This window comes from Gallinula chloropus (genome assembly GCF_964237585.1).
Source record: "Gallinula chloropus genome assembly, chromosome: 34".
In the NCBI taxonomy this organism is placed as follows: domain Eukaryota; kingdom Metazoa; phylum Chordata; class Aves; order Gruiformes; family Rallidae; genus Gallinula; species Gallinula chloropus.
In genome coordinates, this window is record NC_140119.1 from 1,667,688 (window position 1) to 1,686,396 (window position 18,709).

General features: G+C 50.6%; 1 protein-coding gene across 1 annotated transcript; it reads right to left on the reverse strand.

Annotated features, from left to right (window-relative positions):
• Positions 1-3,334: 3,334 nt before the first annotated feature.
• LOC311203009 (olfactory receptor 14C36-like) lies at positions 3,335-4,258 on the reverse strand (the record flags this gene model as incomplete). The annotated part of the gene is made up of 1 exon (XM_084277647.1): positions 3,335-4,258. The coding sequence occupies one exon, from the start codon at positions 4,256-4,258 to the stop codon at positions 3,335-3,337; it is 924 nt and encodes a 307-aa protein (XP_084133773.1).
• Positions 4,259-18,709: the final 14,451 nt, after the last annotated feature.

The following is an 18,709-nucleotide window of genomic DNA, read 5'->3' on the forward strand; positions in this document are numbered from 1 at the left end:
ACAGGACAAAGCTTTTCCACCTGCCTCCCTCACCTGGCTGTGGTCTCTTTGTTTGTGAGCACTGGTGTGTTTGCCAATCTGAAGCCCCCCCTCCACGTCCTTCATATTTCTGCACCTGGTAGTGACATTTCTTCACTTAGTGGTTCCACCAGCAGTGAACCACATCATTGACAGCTTGATATCCTAAGGATCTCTTTTCAGCAGACTGCCTGGACGTATGCACTTCACTTGGCCTACAGGTTTCCACCTCTGCTTGCTCTTAGGTCTTTCAGATGATGCTCAGTCTCCGGTGTCTGATTTGAGCTTCAGAGAGTTGGAAAACATCCCATCTTTCAGTACTCTTATGAACTGTTCTGGCAGGAGGTCAGTGTGTTTGTTAGCGACCTTTCTATGTATCTGATTTAAACTGTTCTGGGAGAGACTGTGAGGAAAAGTGTTGGGAGTCCCAGGAGGCCAGCTGGGGAACTGTTGGTCTCCAGGAAGAGCAAGGTTCTCCATAAAAGGTTGGATCTTAAGAAACTGCCTTTCCTGCCTGTCCAGATCTCCTTAGGAGACAGATATCCATCACATGATGCAGCTGTCACTCCTTATATCAACTGAGCCATGGCAGAAAATACCTAAGACTGGAAAAAGCTCCTTCATGGGAAATTCCTTTGAAATCTTCATCACTAAAGACCTAACTAAAGTCCAAGTAGTTGTGGAAGTCTTGAGTTCTTTAATTTGTTTTTTTTTAAATTTTGAGACATTCTTGTAAGGGCTTTCTGGATGTTAATGAGCCCCATGGTGTCTTTTATTCTCAGATACCTCAGATACCAAGTGGAGAGTGAGGAAACCTCTCAAGAAGTTCAAGTCAGGAGTAATGCCCAAAGTACCTTGAAGCATTAACAAGACCCACTGGGAGCTGTTACTGACAAAGCCTCCCCATGGGCTCCTTAAAGCAGACAACTGGAGGCCATGAGGACAAACACAGGCTCAGCGCAGGCAGCTCTGATGCTGAGGACACCCTGGCTTGGTCTGATGAAGCAGAAATGCCAAGTGCTGACCCCCAGCCCTTGGGCAGGGAGACTCTGACCCCCACCTGTGTCTCAGGGCTCTTCCTTGGGGTGTGATTACAAGGGACGGACATTGGTATAACAAATGGTGTCCTCCCCTGGCATGGATGTAAGGAGGCAATGATACTCCATGACTGTGAGGACAATGTGTCTCCTCTGAGGCCTCTATGGCAGGGATATCAGCTCTAGTCAAGGAGTCAAAGACCTGGCTGGCACCCTTCTCCATCTGCACCACAGCCCATCCCACACTGCCCCACGCCTGTGCTGTTTCCCTGCAGGCTGCAGGTACCCAACCCCCTTCCCCACCTTGATCTCACTCCATGATGTACCTGCCTGTTCTGCTGTCTTTCCCTCCTCATCAGCTGTTCCCACAAACACAAAGCCACCAGCTCATCCACATTTCCTCCAAGTGACTTCAAGCACCACAGCACTGCCCTCAGAGTGACATTTCTTTATCCTCATGGCAACTCTGACCTTCAAAGCTGCAGTTTCACCTTGACTTCCTTTCTTATGTTTTCTTCATGTAGCACAAGAGGGCTTCCCTCAGGCTCCCCTTCCCCAGGCTAAAGAAGCCCAGGTCTGTCATCCTCTCCACACAAGACCCCTACCCGTATCTTGGCAGACTTTCTGCCCATGTGACAGTTCCTCCCCATTCCTCCAGACCGGGGAGCCCCACACTGGGACTGGCTGCTCCAGAGGTGGCCTCACCTGTGCTGAGTCCAGATGGACCAGAAGGGCACTTGTCTGCGTGGCCACGTTCCTCCCAGTGCAGCCCAATGTGCTCATGGCCAGATTCCAGTTCAGCACCTCTGATTGCTATGGCATCCCCTGCAATGCAAAAATTCTTCTCCTTGCAGCAACTTCCCCATCTAGTCATGTCTGAGCTGCCTTGATGTGTGGGTGTTGTGCTGGAACCTTTTGTCATGGTATCTCCCTAGAAGATTTAGAAGATTTGAGAGAGAGAGAGAGACAGACAGACAGTGTGCAGCAGGGGAAGGGGGTGTGGATTTCCACCCCCTCCAACTAAGAAGGAAAACAACTCGGGAGCAACTGACTGAAACCACATTCCCCCAGGCCCTGCCTCTCCCTGTGTCACTGTGGGGTGGATGACAGGAGAAAAATCATGACTAAAGTGAAGTGTGCTAAGAAGGGAGGGATGGGGGAAGGTGCTTCAAGACCTGGACACTCTTCTCATTACCTGACTCTGGTGTCACTGGGTGTGTAGCTGTAGTGTAATAAATTACTTTTTTTTCCTTTATTCTGTGTTGAGTTTGTTTTGCCCGTGACACTAATTGCAGAGTGATACCTCTCTGTCCTTATGTCAAATCCTAAGCCTCCCACTATCTATGTTCTCCCCTTTCTGGATGAAAAGGGGAGTGATAGGAGGATTTTGATGGGCATTTGGCCTGTAGACAGGGCCAAACCACCGCAGTTTTCAATAGACTGTGGAGGGGCATAAAGTGCCTGTATTACACATGAAAAACCTGTTGGGGAAGACACTCTGGGATGTTCCTTCTTCAGACAAAGGCAAACCCATCCACAGGATTGCTTTTGCTCAGGGATTTTGGTCCACTTGGTGGGGGATGTGAAAGAATGGGGAAGTCCAGTGTGTACCCAAAGGGGTTGTAGTTCTAGTTAAGCATAGACAGTAAATTTTTGGTGTATTACTAAATGGGTCCATGGCAGATGTTCTACATAATAGATCAGTGATGTTATGAGCGTCCCCAATACTCTGAAAATGTAAGGTCTGGCCATGATGTGTATGGTGTGGAAACAGGGGTGGATAATGTCCTGGTTCTGGCAGTCTGTCTTTGCTGTCAGACAGCACTCTGTAATTGTCAGGTCAATAAGGTACCCTGTGTTAGCACTGGCTGTCAGTGTAACTGGCCAATATTATTCTACCTTCATGGTGAATTTTGTCAGCAAACTGTCCTTATCCCCTTCTGTCAAGGTGGGAAAGCATTAACATTACAGGCACGTCCTCAATTTGTTCAGCTGATGAAAATGTTCTTGTAATTTTTTTATTAATAAAAGGGTAAAAAAAGAGGAAAAAAATGGCTCTGTGGAAGCAGACATGATGCAAAGAAAGCACAGCTCATCATTACATGGAAGAGCAGAAGATACTGCATTAAGAATGAGACGAACGTTGACCATGTTTTTATAGCTTAACAAAACTAGAGTGAAACCAAAAAAGAACAACTAAAACCCCTATTAAAAATGAACTGATCATAACAGGAGTTACATTTTCAGTGGTATGCAGAAGACAAGCAGTTTATTGCTGCTTAGAAACATCCAGTCATCACTTTCCACATGGCATCCTTGAGCTCCTGGTTCCTCATGCTGTAGATGAGGGGGTTCACTGCTGGTGGAACCACTGTGTAAAGAAATGCCAATACAAGGTCCAAAGATAGGGAGGAGATGGAGGGGGGCTTCAGGTGGGCAAACACACCAGTGATAATAAACAGGGAGACCACCACCAGGTGAGGGAGGCAGGTGGAAAAGGCTTTGTGCCGTCCCTGCTCTGAGGGGATCCTCAGCACAGCCCTGAAGATCTGCACATAGGACACCACAATGAACACAAAACACCCAAAACCTAAACAGGAACTGAACACAAGGACTGCAGTTTCCCTGAGGAAGGCATCTGAGCAGCAGAGCTTGAGGATCTGGGGGATTTCACAGAAGAACTGGTCAACAGCATTGCCCTTGCACAGGGGCAGTGAAAATATACTGGCTGTGTGCAAAATGGAATAGAGAAACCCACTGGCCCAGGCAGCTGCTGCCATGTGGACACAAGCTCTGCTGCCCAGGAGGGTCCCATAGTGCAGGGGGTAGCAGATGGCAACGTAGCGGTCATAGGCCATGACAGTGAGAAGACAGGCCTCTGTGACGATCAAAAATACAAAGAAAAAGATTTGAGCCACACATCCTGTGTAGGAAATGGCCCTGGTGTCCCACAAGGAATTGGTCATGGATTTGGGAACAGTGGTGGAGATGCAGCTAAAGTCAAGTACAGAGAGGTTGAGGAGGAAGAAGTACATGGGGGTGTGGAGGTGGTGGTCACAGGCTGTGGTGATGATGATGAGGCCATTGCCCAGGAGAGCAGCCAGGTAGATGCCCAGGAAGAGACAGAAGTGCAGGAGCTGCAGCTCCCGTGTGTCTGCAAAGGGCAGGAGGAGGAACTGGCTGATGGAGCTGCTGTTGGACATCTGCTGCTGTCAATTGTGGAGACCTGTCCAAGGAGGAAAAGGCAGAGAGAAATTAGGGAATCTTTCTTTGAGGAAAATCCCTTCTACGACTTATCTAATGCCCTTATTTTGAGTCTCTGTATTCAAGAAGATTTTTGGCAGGTCCCTTTTGGGAGGTCTGCTTTGTGCTGACTTGTCTACCATTGATGGCAAGACCTGAAATGAGGGTCATCTCAAGGTCAGCCCCACCAATGGACGTGCCCAGAGCCCCAGGTAACCAGTGGACAAAGTCAGCAAGGACAGGAGGGAAAACAGGGATAAATGCTCCAGCCAGGGCTGGAAGTACAGGGACAGACAGACAGGCACTCAGGGGGTTCTCCTCTTTGTGGGTTGGGTTGCCAAGGAGAAGAGTCAGCCTGAAACACTGGAACTCCTGGTGCAGAGACTGTGCTGGGCAGCAGAAACCAGGGATTCAGTGAGGGAAAGGGTCAGCACTGTGGGGGATGTCAGGGAGGTACCAAATCCCCACTGTCAAGGATATGCTGAGAGCAGCTCCTTCTCCGTACCTGACAATGTCTCTGCTGCCTGGAGCTGTCCCTGCAGCTGCTTCTCTTTGCCCATGTCACCTCCTGCTTTGTGCTCACAGACCTGATCCCACCTGTGCTGTGCTCAGATCCACTTTGCAGACCCCTCCTGGCATCAGGGCACTGCCCTGGGGAACCTCTGTGTGTCCAGGGCTCAGGAGATCCTCTGACAAGTCCTAATGACCAATGAGTTTGCACTGCCTGCTGCAAAGTTATCGAGAAAAGCTCAGCTCCCTCTTCCCACCCAGTCACCAAGACAAGAAAATTCAGAGCAAAGTCTCTTTACCTGTCTCCTCCAGTGAGCTCTCAGCATCCATCAGCACTCTCAGCCTCACAGGTCTCCCCTCGGTGCCTCCAGGCAGTGTCCCCAGCCCTGTGTGCTTGGCAGAGGAGCTGCTCCTGGGCAGAGCTGACTCTCTGCAGCGCTGCCGGGTTGCCATGAGCTCTTTCCATCCGAGTTCTTGTAGGCTCCCTCCTGGTGTCTCAGTCCTCATGGGGATCATTCTATGACCTCATCTCTGAGATTATTCTGCCTGGGAGCAGAATGATCAGGACAGGGTGAAATCATGCAGGGAGAAAGCACAGGGGGAGGTCATGCAGCTGTTGCTCTCATTGGCAATACAGACTTGACACCAACAATAAAATCAATCTATTGCATCACTCAATCCAAAGAGAGCAGAGGAATGAGAAAAGAACCTAGAGAAATGAAATTTTTAAACACCCACCGATGACTCTCCCTTCATATCCCAGGGTCCACTTCACTCTTTAACTCTCTACTGTCTCCAGCTGAGTGGCACTGGGGAACAGGGAATGAGGGTTGGGGTCTGTTCATCGCACATCGTCTCAGCTGCTCCTTCCTGGTCATGGGGAGGACTCCTCACTGTCTCCCCTTGCTCCAGCATTGGGTCCCACCCACAGGAGACAGTCCTGCATGAAAGTGAGTCTTTCCCACATAACTTCAGATAATTACAGGCTGCTCCAGCGTCGGTCCTCCACAGCCCTACCAGCAAACCTGCTCCAGCACAGGCTTCCTATGAGGTCACAGCCTCCTTCAGTGTCCTCACATGCTCAACCTTGGGGACCTCTATCGGCTGCATGTAGAATCACTGTTCCACATCATCCAACATGGGCTGGGGGGTACAGCCTCATTCACCATGGGCTTCTCCACAGGCTGCAGGGGAATCTCTGCAATGAGGCTTGGAGGACCTTCTCCCCCTGCTTCATTGACCTTGTTGTCTGCAAAGTCCCTCACATTTTCTCACTCCTTCCTCTGGTGGCAAAATGCAGATGCTGGTTTTATTTCCCTTCTTAAAAACAATGTCACAGCGTTGTGATTCACAGTGCTCTGCTTCCCACGGCCAATACATTGTCACTGCCCCTCAGTGAGGTCAATGCCTGTGACCAGTTCTTCTGAGAAATCTCCCAGATCCTCCAGCTCTCTCACTCATGATCCTACCTCAGTGAAATTGTAATCAGAGCATGTCTAGCTTTTGGCTGTTTTGTGTTCATCGTGGTGTCCTATGTGCAGATCTTCAGGGCTGTGCTGAGGATCCCCTCGCAGCAGGGACGGCACAAAGCCTTTTCCACCTGCCTCCCTCACCTGGCCGTGGTCTCCCTGTTCCTCATCACTGCTGTGTTCACCTACCTGAAGCTCACCTCCATCATTTGCACCTGGTAGTGACAATTTTTAGTCAGTGGTTCCTCCAGAATTAAAATTTCCCACCTACAGCATGAGGAACCAGGAGCTCAATGATGCTGTTTGGAAAGTGATGACTGGATGTCTCAAACCAGCAACAAACTGCTCACTCTGCGTATCACTGGCCATGTAACTCATGTTAGGACCAGTCTGTATTTAGTAGGGTTTTTAGCTGTTGGGTTGGGTTTTTTTTCCCCTCCTAGTTTGTCTCAGCTTTAATAACATGGACCAGCTTCATCCCATTGCTAATGCAGTATCTCCTGGTCTTGTGTGACCCAGACACTGCGTAATGATGAGCTGGGCTCTCTTTCCATCATCTCTGCCTGGAAAGGGGCACAACTTTTTCTTCCGTTTTTTCCCCCTGACATTTATAAAAGTTTTACAAGCACATTTCCAACAGCAGAACCACTCAACTATGTTTCTGAATGACAGTGCTTTCCCACCATGACAGAACAGGAATTTCCTGGAAGTGTACCAGAGAATCATAGAATCACTTAGGTTGGAAGAGACCCTTATGATCATTGAGTCCAACCAAAGCCTACCCCTGCCTAGTCCACCTCTAGGCCATGTCCTCAAGCACAACATCTATAGGAACCTTTTAAATCCCTCCAGGGATGATGACTCCACCACTTCCCTGGGCAGCCTGTTCCAATACTTGACTAATGTTTCAGTAATGAAATTCTTCCTGATATCCAACCTAAATCTCCCCTGGTGCAATTTGAAACCATTCCCTCTCATCTTATCACATGTTACCTGAGAGAAGACACCGGCTCTCGCCTCTCTACATTCCTCCTTGCAGGTAGTTGTAGAGAGCGGCAAGGTCTCCCCCTCAGCCTCCTTTTCTCAAGGCTAAAACACCCCAGTTGCCTCAGCTGCTCCTCAGAGGACTTGTGCTTCAAATCCTCCATCAGCTTCGTTGCCCCTTCTCTGGACACGCTCCAGCATCTCAGTGTCCTTCTTGTAGTGAGGGGCCCAAAACCGGACTCAGCACTCGAGGTGCAGCCTCACCAGAGCTGAGGATAATGGAACAATCACTTCCTACTCCTGCTGGTCACACTATTCCTGATCCAGGCCAGGATGCTGTTGGCCTTCTTGGCTGACAGGCCTGCAGTTCCCGGGGACCTCCCTCTGGCCTCTCTTCAGGATGGGCGTTGCAGCTGCTTGTGGTTTTTTTCTCCTCTGTGTGATTCCCAGAGGCTCTGTGACCATCGCAGATTCGCTCGGCCCTGGTCAGCAGCACCTATGGCCTTGAACTGGCTGATGTTTACTCTTCAGGACCTGCAGAGAGCTCTAGCTGTTCCTTACATGAGACATTTTCTGCAGCCCCAGTTCTCTCCCAGCACCCAGCTACACCAAACTGCGACAGTCACAAAATCCTTACCTCACAGTCCACTTAACTCACAGTCTGTCAAATTCCTTACCTCACAAACTATCTCTCAGTCAATCTCCTGACCTCACAATCTATTTCTCAGTTAATCTCTTTACCTGACAGTCTATCTATGAATCAATCTCCTTACCTCACAATCTCCTTATCTCACAATCCCCTTACCTCACAATTGGTTACTCTCCTTACCACACAATCTGTATCAGTCAATCCCCTTACCTCACAGTCATCATACCTCACAATCCCCTTACCTCATAATCTATCAGTCAATCTCATTACTTACACATCTATTTGTCCATGTTCTTACCTCACGATGTGTTTATCTGTCTATCGGCTTACCTCACTATCTATATGTCAGTCAATCTCTTTACCAGGTCGCACAGGTCAGCGTCCAGAGGGTCTTGAATATCTCCAGAGAGGGACACTTCACAGCCCCCCTGGGCAGCCTGTCCCAGGGCTCTGTCACCCTCACTGGGAAAAAGACTTTCCACATGTTGGTGCGGATCTTCCTGTGCTCCAACTTGCAGCCATTGCCCCTTGTCCTGTCCCCACAGACCATTGATAAGAGGCTGGCCATTTCACCCTTTCTCCAACACTTCAGATACTTATAAACATTAATAGGATCCCCTCTTAACCTTCTTTTCTCAAGGCTGAATAGTCCCAGCTCACTCAGCCTTTCCTCATAGGGCAGATGCTCCAGCCCCTTAATCATCTTTTAGCCCTTCTCTGGACTCTCTCCAGGAGATCCCTGGCTTTTTTGTCCTGGGGAGCCTAGAACTGGACACAATACTCCAGGTGGGGCCTGACCAGGGCAGAATAGAGGGGGAGGATCACCTCCTTTGACCTGCTGGCCACGCTTCTCTTGATGCCCCGCAGGATCCCATTGGCTCTCTCAGCCCCCAAGACACACTGCTGGCTCATGGCCAACCTGTCACCCACCAGGACCCCCAGGTCCTTCCCTTCTCTGCAGAGCTCCTCTCCAACAGGTCATCCCCCAGCCTGTACTGATTCCAGTGGTTATTCCTTCCCAGGTGATGATGTCAGGCACTGTTAGGAACGATCCCTTGGTAGGGGCAGACATGAGTCCCAAGGTTACTGGGGATGCTACTGGGCTACCTGGGATGGTTTCAGGACAGGAACATATTTCTGCTCTCAATCCTCTTGTTTGGGAGTTACTGCTGGACCTTTATCAGTTTGAAATATGGACACTGTTAGCACACGGAATGACAGAGGCATCGTTAGGGCCATTCCCTTGCCAAGGAAAGACCTGAGGGTCGTGGTTTTACCCCAGCTGAGAGCTGAGATCCAGGCAGCTGCCTGCTCTTTAAAGGAAAAGAGGAGGGGGAGAAGTGATGACCAAAAGCCTCCCCATTTCAGTGGGCATTAGACTACCACTGGGCCCTGTGGTGTGCCAGGACACATCCAAGTGGCTCCATGACACTGGACGTCTGTATCTTCTCACTTTGTCGTCCTGAAATTGCTCCCTCTGATTTCCTGCTCTAATCAGCATTCAGGGAAGCACGTGTCAATGTCCTGAAGGAGTTTCATCACCCACAGCCCTTAGCAGCTTCTACTAAACCTCCAGGAATCTTCATTCCTGCCATGGCCCTCCACACTCAGTGCCTTTCCCCTGGAAGCTTGTTAGTGTGCAGCCACTATCATCAGTTTATTCTTGCCTCTCAACTCAGACTAAGTTAGGAACTCTGGGGATATGTATTAAAAGTAGGAGGGGAAATACACATCCTCCTGAGTCCTTGGGGTGTCAGGACACTGTCACACTGTGCACTGAAACTTGCCTTTTGGGTATTTCCACCTGCCCTGAGGAAATGGACTGTGTCTCAGGGCCCCTTCTAAGCAGACTCTCTGGCCATGTGCCCTGTCCTTTGCTTTTGGGATTTACTCCACCCCCTTACAGTTTTTTACTCCTAGTTGGGGAATGTGTTTTATTTCTTTTATAACTTTTTTCAAAATGAGGAAGAATTCTGTTTCTATTCCCAGCCAGTCCTCAGGGTAAACGGGGTGGGAATTGCAGCAAAGGGGCTGCAACATTCAGCTGCAGACTCAGAGCAGAAGCCTGATGGAGGAAAAGCGTGCAACTCCCAAACATCCCTTGGAGTTGGGGAGTTGTAAAGGTGTCTAGGCAGTGTGGGAACTCAGGGAGACAGCTGTTATGACCTTTCCACACCTCCTTAGGAGATCCTCTGGTTCAATTTTAGTTGGAGAAAGCTCCTGTCACTTCTATAAATTGCAAAACTAAAAAGCCTGAAAAATATTAAAACTACTTTTTTATTTTATTAATTAAGTGCTTATTGAAATCTTCCACTTTAAATAGAGTCCTGAAACCTCTCCAATTAGCTGTACAAGTCTTGAAACTCTGAAGAAAAGACACAAAGCTTGTTAGGGCTTTTTCAATTTTAATGAGCCCCATGGTGTATTTGGTGCTGATTCCATGACCTGCAGATCCTGTGAGGAGATTGAAGCAGCCTCTCCAAGAGTTAAGGTCAAAAGAAAAAGCTGAACTGCTGTAGAGTGTTAATTGGCCCCACTGAGGCCCATTACTGAGAAAGCATCTCTCCTCATGAAGGGGTTAGAGCAGAAAATTGGAGTCTGTGATTTAAGGTAAACTGAGGCACTGTGCAGGTGGATGTGATGCTGAGTAAAGCCTTGATGTATTTTATCAAGCAGAAGAGCCAGCCCCACAGAAGTGGGATTCTGCCCCCTGCACTGCCTCAGGGCTCTTCCTGGGCCAGTGTCACATGGGGTGTGTGATGCAGCGTGTGGTACAAGGGTACCACAGCTCCCAGCATCCTGAGGGGGTGCAAGGAAGCAATGAGGCCCCAGTTCTGTGAGATTAGTATGTGTGGTGGTTTAGACCTGGGTGGAGGTAAGACACCCACCAAAGTCGATCTATCACTCCCCTTTTTTGGACAGGGGAGAAAATAGATATAGAGAGGCTGAGGAGTCAAGATAAACACAGGGAGAGCTCATCCTGTGATCAATGACACAACAAAACAGACTCAACACAGAGTGAAGGACAGAAAACTCTCTGATTGGTGACACTGCACTACACACACAGTGACACCAGAGTCGGGTCAGAAGCATGACCAGATCTCAAAGCACCTTCCCCCACCCCTCCCTTCTCAGCAGACTTTAGTCAGGATTTTGCTCCCTTCTCTGGTGGCAAATGCAGCTGCTTGTGTTTCTCTTTCTCCTGTATGTGATTCCCAGAGGCGCTGTGACCATCGCCAATTGGCTCGGCCTTGGTCAGCAGCAGCTCTGGCCTTGAATCAGCCAATGTTTACTCTCTGGGGTCTGCAGAGAGTTTCTGGCTGCTTCTTACAGCAGCCATTTTCTGCAGCCCCCATTCTCTCAAACAGCCTCACCCCTAATTTACCCCCAAATTCTATTAATTTTTCCCACAATTCTCATAATTATTCCACAAATTCCTTAATTATGTTTTAAATTTCCTTAATTTACCCCAAAATTCCCTCATATTTTCCACAAATTCCTTCATTTCCCCCCAAATTCCTTTCTATTCCTACAAAATCCTCTAATTTTTCCAGCTGGGACAGTGGTGGAGTCCAGAGGGGCTCCAAGACACCCGGGGGGTCCCTGCGCCTCCTCTACAAGGCCTCTGGCTTTGACTTCAGCAGCACCCACATATTCTGGGCTCACCAGGCCCCCGGTAAGGGCTGGAGTGGGTCACACACATTAGCAACGATGGTAGCAGCACCGACTACGGGTCATCGGTCAAGGGCCGGTTCACCATCTCCAAGGACAACTCCCAGAGCACGGGGATGCTGCAGATGAACAGCCTCAGGGATGGTGACACGGCCACCTACTACTGAGCCAGAGCTCCTGGTGGTGCTGGTGGTGGTCTTGACCCCATCCCTGTATCCCCACCTCCCTGGAGAACCGGTTTGGCCCATTCTCAATCTTTTTTAAGTCAACTTGGAGTGTTTCTAACAAAAATCTCCCCCGGTTTCCTTCAGAACCCAACTGTGGGGCCAACCAACCCCTTGAAGGAAATCTTGGCGGCACAAGAACAGGCTGTCCCAGGCTGTGGGAAGAGGAGTCGGCCAGGAAGGAAGCCAGCTTGGCTGAGGAGAGAGATGCAGGAAGTCGCCTCCATGTCCGTGTCCTCGTCCTTCAAGGGGAGAAAGTCTGGGCTGAGCCTTTGCCATGGCTCCAGGGGTCAAGGTTTGGGTTGGGGTTTGGGGCAAACACGGCCGAGCCATGAGGGGAACGGTCAAAGGACCCAGCCATGACCATTCCACCCCAACACTCAACTGGTCACCCCAACCTTTTGCCCTTGGAGCGACACGTTGCCTACCTTTGCCATCCTGCCCCCAGCTCGGCCTCCTCCAGCGCTGTCCCAGTTCTGGGTCGCTGGGTGCTGGGAGAGAACAGGGGCTGCAGCAAAGGGCTGCTGCAGGGAGCAGCCAGAAGCTCTCTGCAGCCCCACAGAGCAACATCGGCCACTTGAAGGCCGGAGTCGCTGCTGACCAAGGCCGAGCCCATCAGCGATGGTCACAGCACCTCTGGGAACCACATTTAGGGGGGAACAACATCCAAGCAGCAGCTTTGTGCCCCAGAGAAGGGGGTGAGGAGGTGTGAGGAGCCATATGGACACCAAGGCCAGGGAAGAAGGAGGATGGTGGGGAAAAATGGGGCTCTACAGGTTACCAGAGAGAGAGATTCCCCTAGAGCCCGTGGAGAAGCCCATGGTGCAGCGGATGTCCCCTCACAGCCCATGGATAAGGACAGGGAGCAGAGACCATCTACAGCCTGTGCAGAGACCGACCCAGCCCGCAGCAGGTTTGCTGGGGACTTGTGACTCTGGGGGGGACCAGGCTGGAGCAGTCTGGGCCCCAAGGTCAGCACCCCATGGAAGGAGCCGCGCTGAGGCCCGTGGTGAGGAGATGACTCCCTGACAGAGAGGACTCAGGCTGCAGAAGTTGGTGGAGGTCTGTCTGCCGTGGGTGGGACCCCACGGTGCCGCAGGGGAAGGGGGTGCAGAATTCCCCCCCTCCAGCTAAGAAGGACAAGAAGTTGGGAGGAACTGACTGGAACCCCATCCCCCAGTCCCTGCCCCTCCCCATGACACAATGTGAGGCGATTACTAAGGCGAGGTAATGAGCCCCAACCTCCCTCCACATCCACCTAGCCTCATTTTGTAAATCACCACCCCACCTCTCTGCCTTATAAGAACCCCCTGACCCCTACATCGTGCCATCAGCCCTCTCCCCAAACACACCACCCATCACCACGGGCACCCGCTGGGACTCCGCCATCCTTCTCTTCCTTGTCGCCCTCCCAGGTAACGAGGGGGTGGTGAGGACGTGGCGATGGAGATTGATGATGATGATGATGATGATGATGATGATGATGATGATGATGATGATGATGATGATGATGATGATGATGGTGGGAGCAGGCGACTCACTGGTGTCCTTCCTCCTTCCCCAGGGCTGCGGGCGGCCGTGACGCTGGTGGAGTCCGGAGGGTCCTCCAGACACCTGGGGGGCTCCTGCGCCTCCTCTGCAAGGGCTCTGGCTTCACCCTTAGCAGCACCTTCATTGTTTGGGTGCGTCAGGCACCTGGGAAGGGGTTCGAGTACATTGCGCAGATTAACAGTGGTGGTGGTTACACCAGCTACGCGCCGTCAGTCCAGGGCCGGTTCAGCATCTCCAGGGACGACTCCCAGAGCACGGTGACGCTGCAGATGAACAGCCTCAGGGACGGTGACACGGCCACCTACTACTGCACCAAAGCTCCTACTGGTGCTGGTGTTGGTTTTCCTGGTGGCTCCAGCCCCATCACAGTGTCCCCACCTCCCTTGAGATCAATCTTGACCCATTATCAGCCTTTCCTGACCCATCTTTGAGTATTTTCTACCTGAAATGTTGATCACTTTGTTTCAACCCCTGCCTGTGGTGCCCTCCAACTCCTGGAACCCTTTGCCCAACCCTTGGCCTATGGCCTCCAGCTTTGACAGTTTCCCTCCAACTCTTCACCCTAACCCTCAACCGATCACCCCAAATCCAAACTGGTCACCATGACCCTTGGAGCACCCTCAATGTCTCAGCCCAGACTGGCTCCCTGCAAGGCAGGATGACGCAGATGAGGAGAGTGATGGTGGCAGCGAGTGTCTCAGTGGATCAAAAAAGTTGATGTTTGAACTTGAAATTGTTCTCCAGGGAGGTGGGGACTGGGGGATGTCTGGAGGCCCCTCCGGACTCCACCAGTGTCTCAGGCACCCTCAGCCCTGTGGAAGGAGGAAGGACACCAGTGAGTGGCCCGGTCTCACCAGCTCCCTCCTCATTCATGTCCTCGTCCTTCAAGGGGAGCAAGTCTGGGCCGAGCCTTTGCTGTGGCTCCACTGGTCATGTTTTGGGGTGTGGGGAGGTTTGGCCCTTGCTGGAGGCCAAATGCCCATCCAAGCTGCTCTATCAGTCCCCTTCTCATCCTTTGGTGGGAACTATTCTGGGTCTGGCTGGGTCAGGGCCTGGCAAGGGTTGGGGTGGCTCCAGGGTGGGAGTTCAGTGGGGTTCAGGTCACAACTGGGTGAGTTTGGTAAGGATGGGACACAGCTGGGTGGGACAGGGTGGTGTCACCACCACTGAGGTTTTGGGGCAGGAACGGTCATGGCCATGAGCAGGACCAGGCTGGGCTGGGTCCTGAGGCCCAGAGCTCTACACCCAGGGCTGAGGTTCTCAGAAAGCAGGGTGAAGTTGGGCAACAGCGGGGGTGTTTTTGGGGAAAGAGTCAGGATTTGGGTCCTGAGGGTCAAGGGTTGGGGAATGGGTCAGAGCTTGAGGTCAGCCGTGCTTATATCCTGGTGTCCCCACCCCCCCAGAGGACATTTCCGACCCCATCACTGTCCCTCTCTGGTCCAACCTGGACCCTTGGAGACCTCAGCTTGGTTTGGTTCGGCCCCAGACTCTTTGTCCCAGAAACTCTGGGGTCTCCAGACCCAGAACCTTCTTTGGGCCCGACCGTGACCGGGTTTGCCCTGGCCTGGGGTGGGTTCAGCCAGAATTGTGACTCTTCTTGGTCAACCCCTTGACCGTGTGGCCTGAGTCCCCTGAACCCACTGCCCCACCCCTCGGCCTCGATCTTCTCACTCCCTGGCCCAATGTCACCTGTTTGTCCTCAGTCTCAGCACTCGGCATCTGGCTGTGACAGTGCCTGAAGGGCCGAGGGCTGGAGTGACCAGTTGAGAACTGGGGTGACCAGGTGAGGGTTGGGTGGAACGGACACGTCTGAATGGGGCTGGGGAAAGCTGGAGGCCAATGGACAAGGGTTGGGCAAAGGGCTCAAGGGGTTGGTGGGAACCACAGGATGGGGTTGAAACAAAGTGGTCAAGATTTGAACTGACAATACTCAAAGTTGGGTCAGAAAGTGCTGATAAAGGTCCAAAACTATTCTCCAGGGAGGTGCTGGCACTTTGATGGGGTTGGGTCCACCAGCGTAATAACCACCCCCACCAGTACCAGCACTATCAAAAATACCAGCACCAGCTTCTTTGGCACAGTAGTAGGTGGCCGTGTCACCGTCCCTGAGGCTGTTCATCTGCAGCGTCACCGTGCTCTGGGAGTTGTCCCTGGAGATGCTGAACTGGCCCTTGACCGAGGATGCGTAGCCGGTGTAACTACCATCGTAGTTAATACTTGCGATGTACTCGAGCCCCTTGCCGGGCACTTGGCGCATCCAGCCCATGTCGTAGCTGCTGAAGGTGAAGCCAGAGCCCTTGCAGAGGAGGCGCAGGGACCTCCCGGGTGTCTGGAGGCCCCTCCGGACTCCACCAGCGTCACGGCCGCCCGCAGCCCTGGGGAAGTAGGAAGGACACCAGTGAGTCGCCCGCTCCCACCATCATCATCATCACCATCATCTCCATTGCCACATCCTCACCACCCCGTCGTTACCCTGGGGGAACTCTCAGTTTTGTTAATTAATTAATTAATTAATTAGCCCAATGGATTCCCTGAAGACACACACATGTGTAATTAATCAATTTGAACATTTTGCCACCGGGGAAATTAATTAATTGATTAAGTGGAGGGAGACACCCTATAATAAATTAATTAATGTATTTCTTAATTACTTTTTCCATGTGTCTGCCACAAACTCCCAGAGCACGGTGACGCTGCAGATGAGCAACCTCAGGGACGGTGACACAGCCACCTATTACTGTGTGAAGCGCGTTGATACTGCTGCAGCTTCTAATCCTGGTGGGCCCAACCCCATCACTGTGTCTCCACTTCCCTGGGAACAATTCTGGCCCTTTATCAGCCTTTTCTGACCCACCTTTGAGTGGTTTTCGCCCAAATAACGACTGTTCTTGGTCAACCCCGTGACCTTGTGGCCTGAGTCCCCTGACCCATTTGCCTGACCCCTCGGCCTCGAACTTCTCCCTCCCTCTCCCCTTTCTCCTCAGTCTCAGCTCTCATCAACTGGCTGTGACAGTGCCCAAGGGCCGAGGGTTGGGGTGACCAGTTGAGAGTTGGGGTGACCAGTTGTGCATTGGGTGGAACGATCACATCTGAATGGGGCTGGGGAAAGCTGGAGGCCAATGGGCAAGGGTTGGGCAAAGGCCTCAAGGGGTTGGTAGGCACCACAGGCAGGGTTTGAACCAAAGTGGTCAATGTGTAGGGCAAAAATAATAATGTTGGGTCAAAAAAATCAAATTTGGAGCAAATATTGATATCCAGGGAACACAGTGACAGGCTCGGGGCCACCTTCAGCATATTTAGCAGCACTACGAGCAGTAGATTTGGCGCAGTAGTAGGTGGCTGTGTCACCCTCCCTGAGGCTGTTCATCTGCAGCATCACCGTGCTCTGGGAGTTGTCCCTGGAGATGGTGAAGCGCCCCTGGACTGACGACCCATAGGCTGTTCTGATACCAAAGATGTCAACACTTGCGATGAACTCGAGCCCCTTCCCGGGCTCCTGGCGCACCCATCCCATGAAGGTGCTGCTGAAGTCAAAGCCAGAGGCCTTGCAGAGGAGGCGCAGGGACCCGCCGGGTGTCTGGAGGCCCCTCCGGACTCCACCAGCGTCACGGCCGCCCGCAGCCCTGGGGAAGTAGGAAGGACACCAGTGAGTCGCCCGCTCCCACCATCATCACCCTCCATGTCCGTGTCCTCGTCCTTTTGGGGAGCAAGTCTGGGCCGAGCCTTTGCCGTGGCTCCAGGGGTCCAAGTTTGCGGTGATAAGTTGGGGTTTGTGGCAAAAGCAGTCAAGGGTTGGGCAAGTTGGACTGGGTGACACTCTAAACCCGCCCTAACTAAAACCCCCCAAAATTCACCAACATTCCCCAAATTCTCTCCAAAAATCAAATTTCTCACCTCAAAATGGAATTTCCCTCCTCCCCCCAAAACCCCCACATTTTGACCCAACCATGGCCTCGAGGGTGGAATTTTGGGGATGGGGGGTCGACCCTCGTCACCTCCCCCATCTGCCCCCGCCCTGGCATGGTGAAATTTTGGGGAAAAAAATGTCAAAATTGGTCCTGGGGAGATGATGGTGATGAGGACTTACCGGAGGAGACGGTGACGACGGCTCCTTTGCCCCACAAATCAATATAACCAGTATAACCTCTGTGATTCACACCCAGCGCTTCCCCTCCCAAATTTTTTGGGGTTAAAAAGTCACATTTTGGGGAAAAAAATGCAAAACATTCAAAACATTTCCAGAATTTTCAAAAAATCTCTGAAATCTACAATTTCTAAAAAAATTCAATTTAAAAAAAAACATTTCCAGGATTTTTTTGAGTGTATGATAGAAATTGGGAGAAATGGGGGGGAAATGCTCTGAAATGGTCAAGTGTTGCTCAAATGTTGGGGGAATTGGCCAAAAAGAGTTAAAAAATGCTTACTTTGGAGTGAAAATGTTGATTTATGGTAATTAAAGGCTATATTTGGAGGAAAAAATATATAATTGGTAAAAGAATATGAAGATTTGGGGGAAAGGAGCAAAAGTGGGAAAACAGTTGAAATGTTTGGGTAAAAATGGGTTTAAATTAGAAAATTCCCCACTTTGGGGTCAAAAATGGTAATTTTAGGATGTAAAATGCCTATGTGTTGGGGAAAAAAGGTGAAAATGGACAATTTGGGTGCAAAAAGTGACTATTTTAGGCACACAAATCCCTAATTTGGGGGAGTATATGTGGCATAAATGGTAAAAGAATGTGAAGCTTTGGACATAAAGGGTTTAAGTGGAGAAAGACTTTAAATATTTGAGTTAAAAATGGGTATGAAGATGGAAATTCCCCAATTTTGAGTCAAAAATGGTGATTTTTGGTGGGAAATGTAAATTTGAGGGGCAAAAAAAGACGGAAATGATAAAAGAATGTGAAGATTTGGAGCAAAATGAGGCAAAAGTGGGAAAAGAGTTGAACTATTTGGCTGAAAACCAGGTATAAAGTGGAAAATTCTCACATTTTGGGTCAAAAAGTCACCAGAATTTTGTTAAAACCCTGAAAAACTGAGAAAATCAGCTCAAATTTGCTGAGAAACTTGGCAGAAAGAGGAAGCACCAGGTTTTTCTCTACGCCAAAGTTTTGGGTAAATGTGGCATAAATGGTAAAGAATGTCAAGATTTGGAACAAAAATGGTCAATGGGGGAAGAGTTGAAATATTTGGTGTTTTGACTACTAATTTTGGGTCAAAGATGTTAATTTTTGGTGGGAAAACTCCGGTTTTGGGGAAAATAATGACAGGAATGGTAAATGAATGTGAAGATTTGGGGAAAAATGGGGCAAACGTGGGAGAAGATTTGAAATATTTGATTGAAAAATGGGTGTA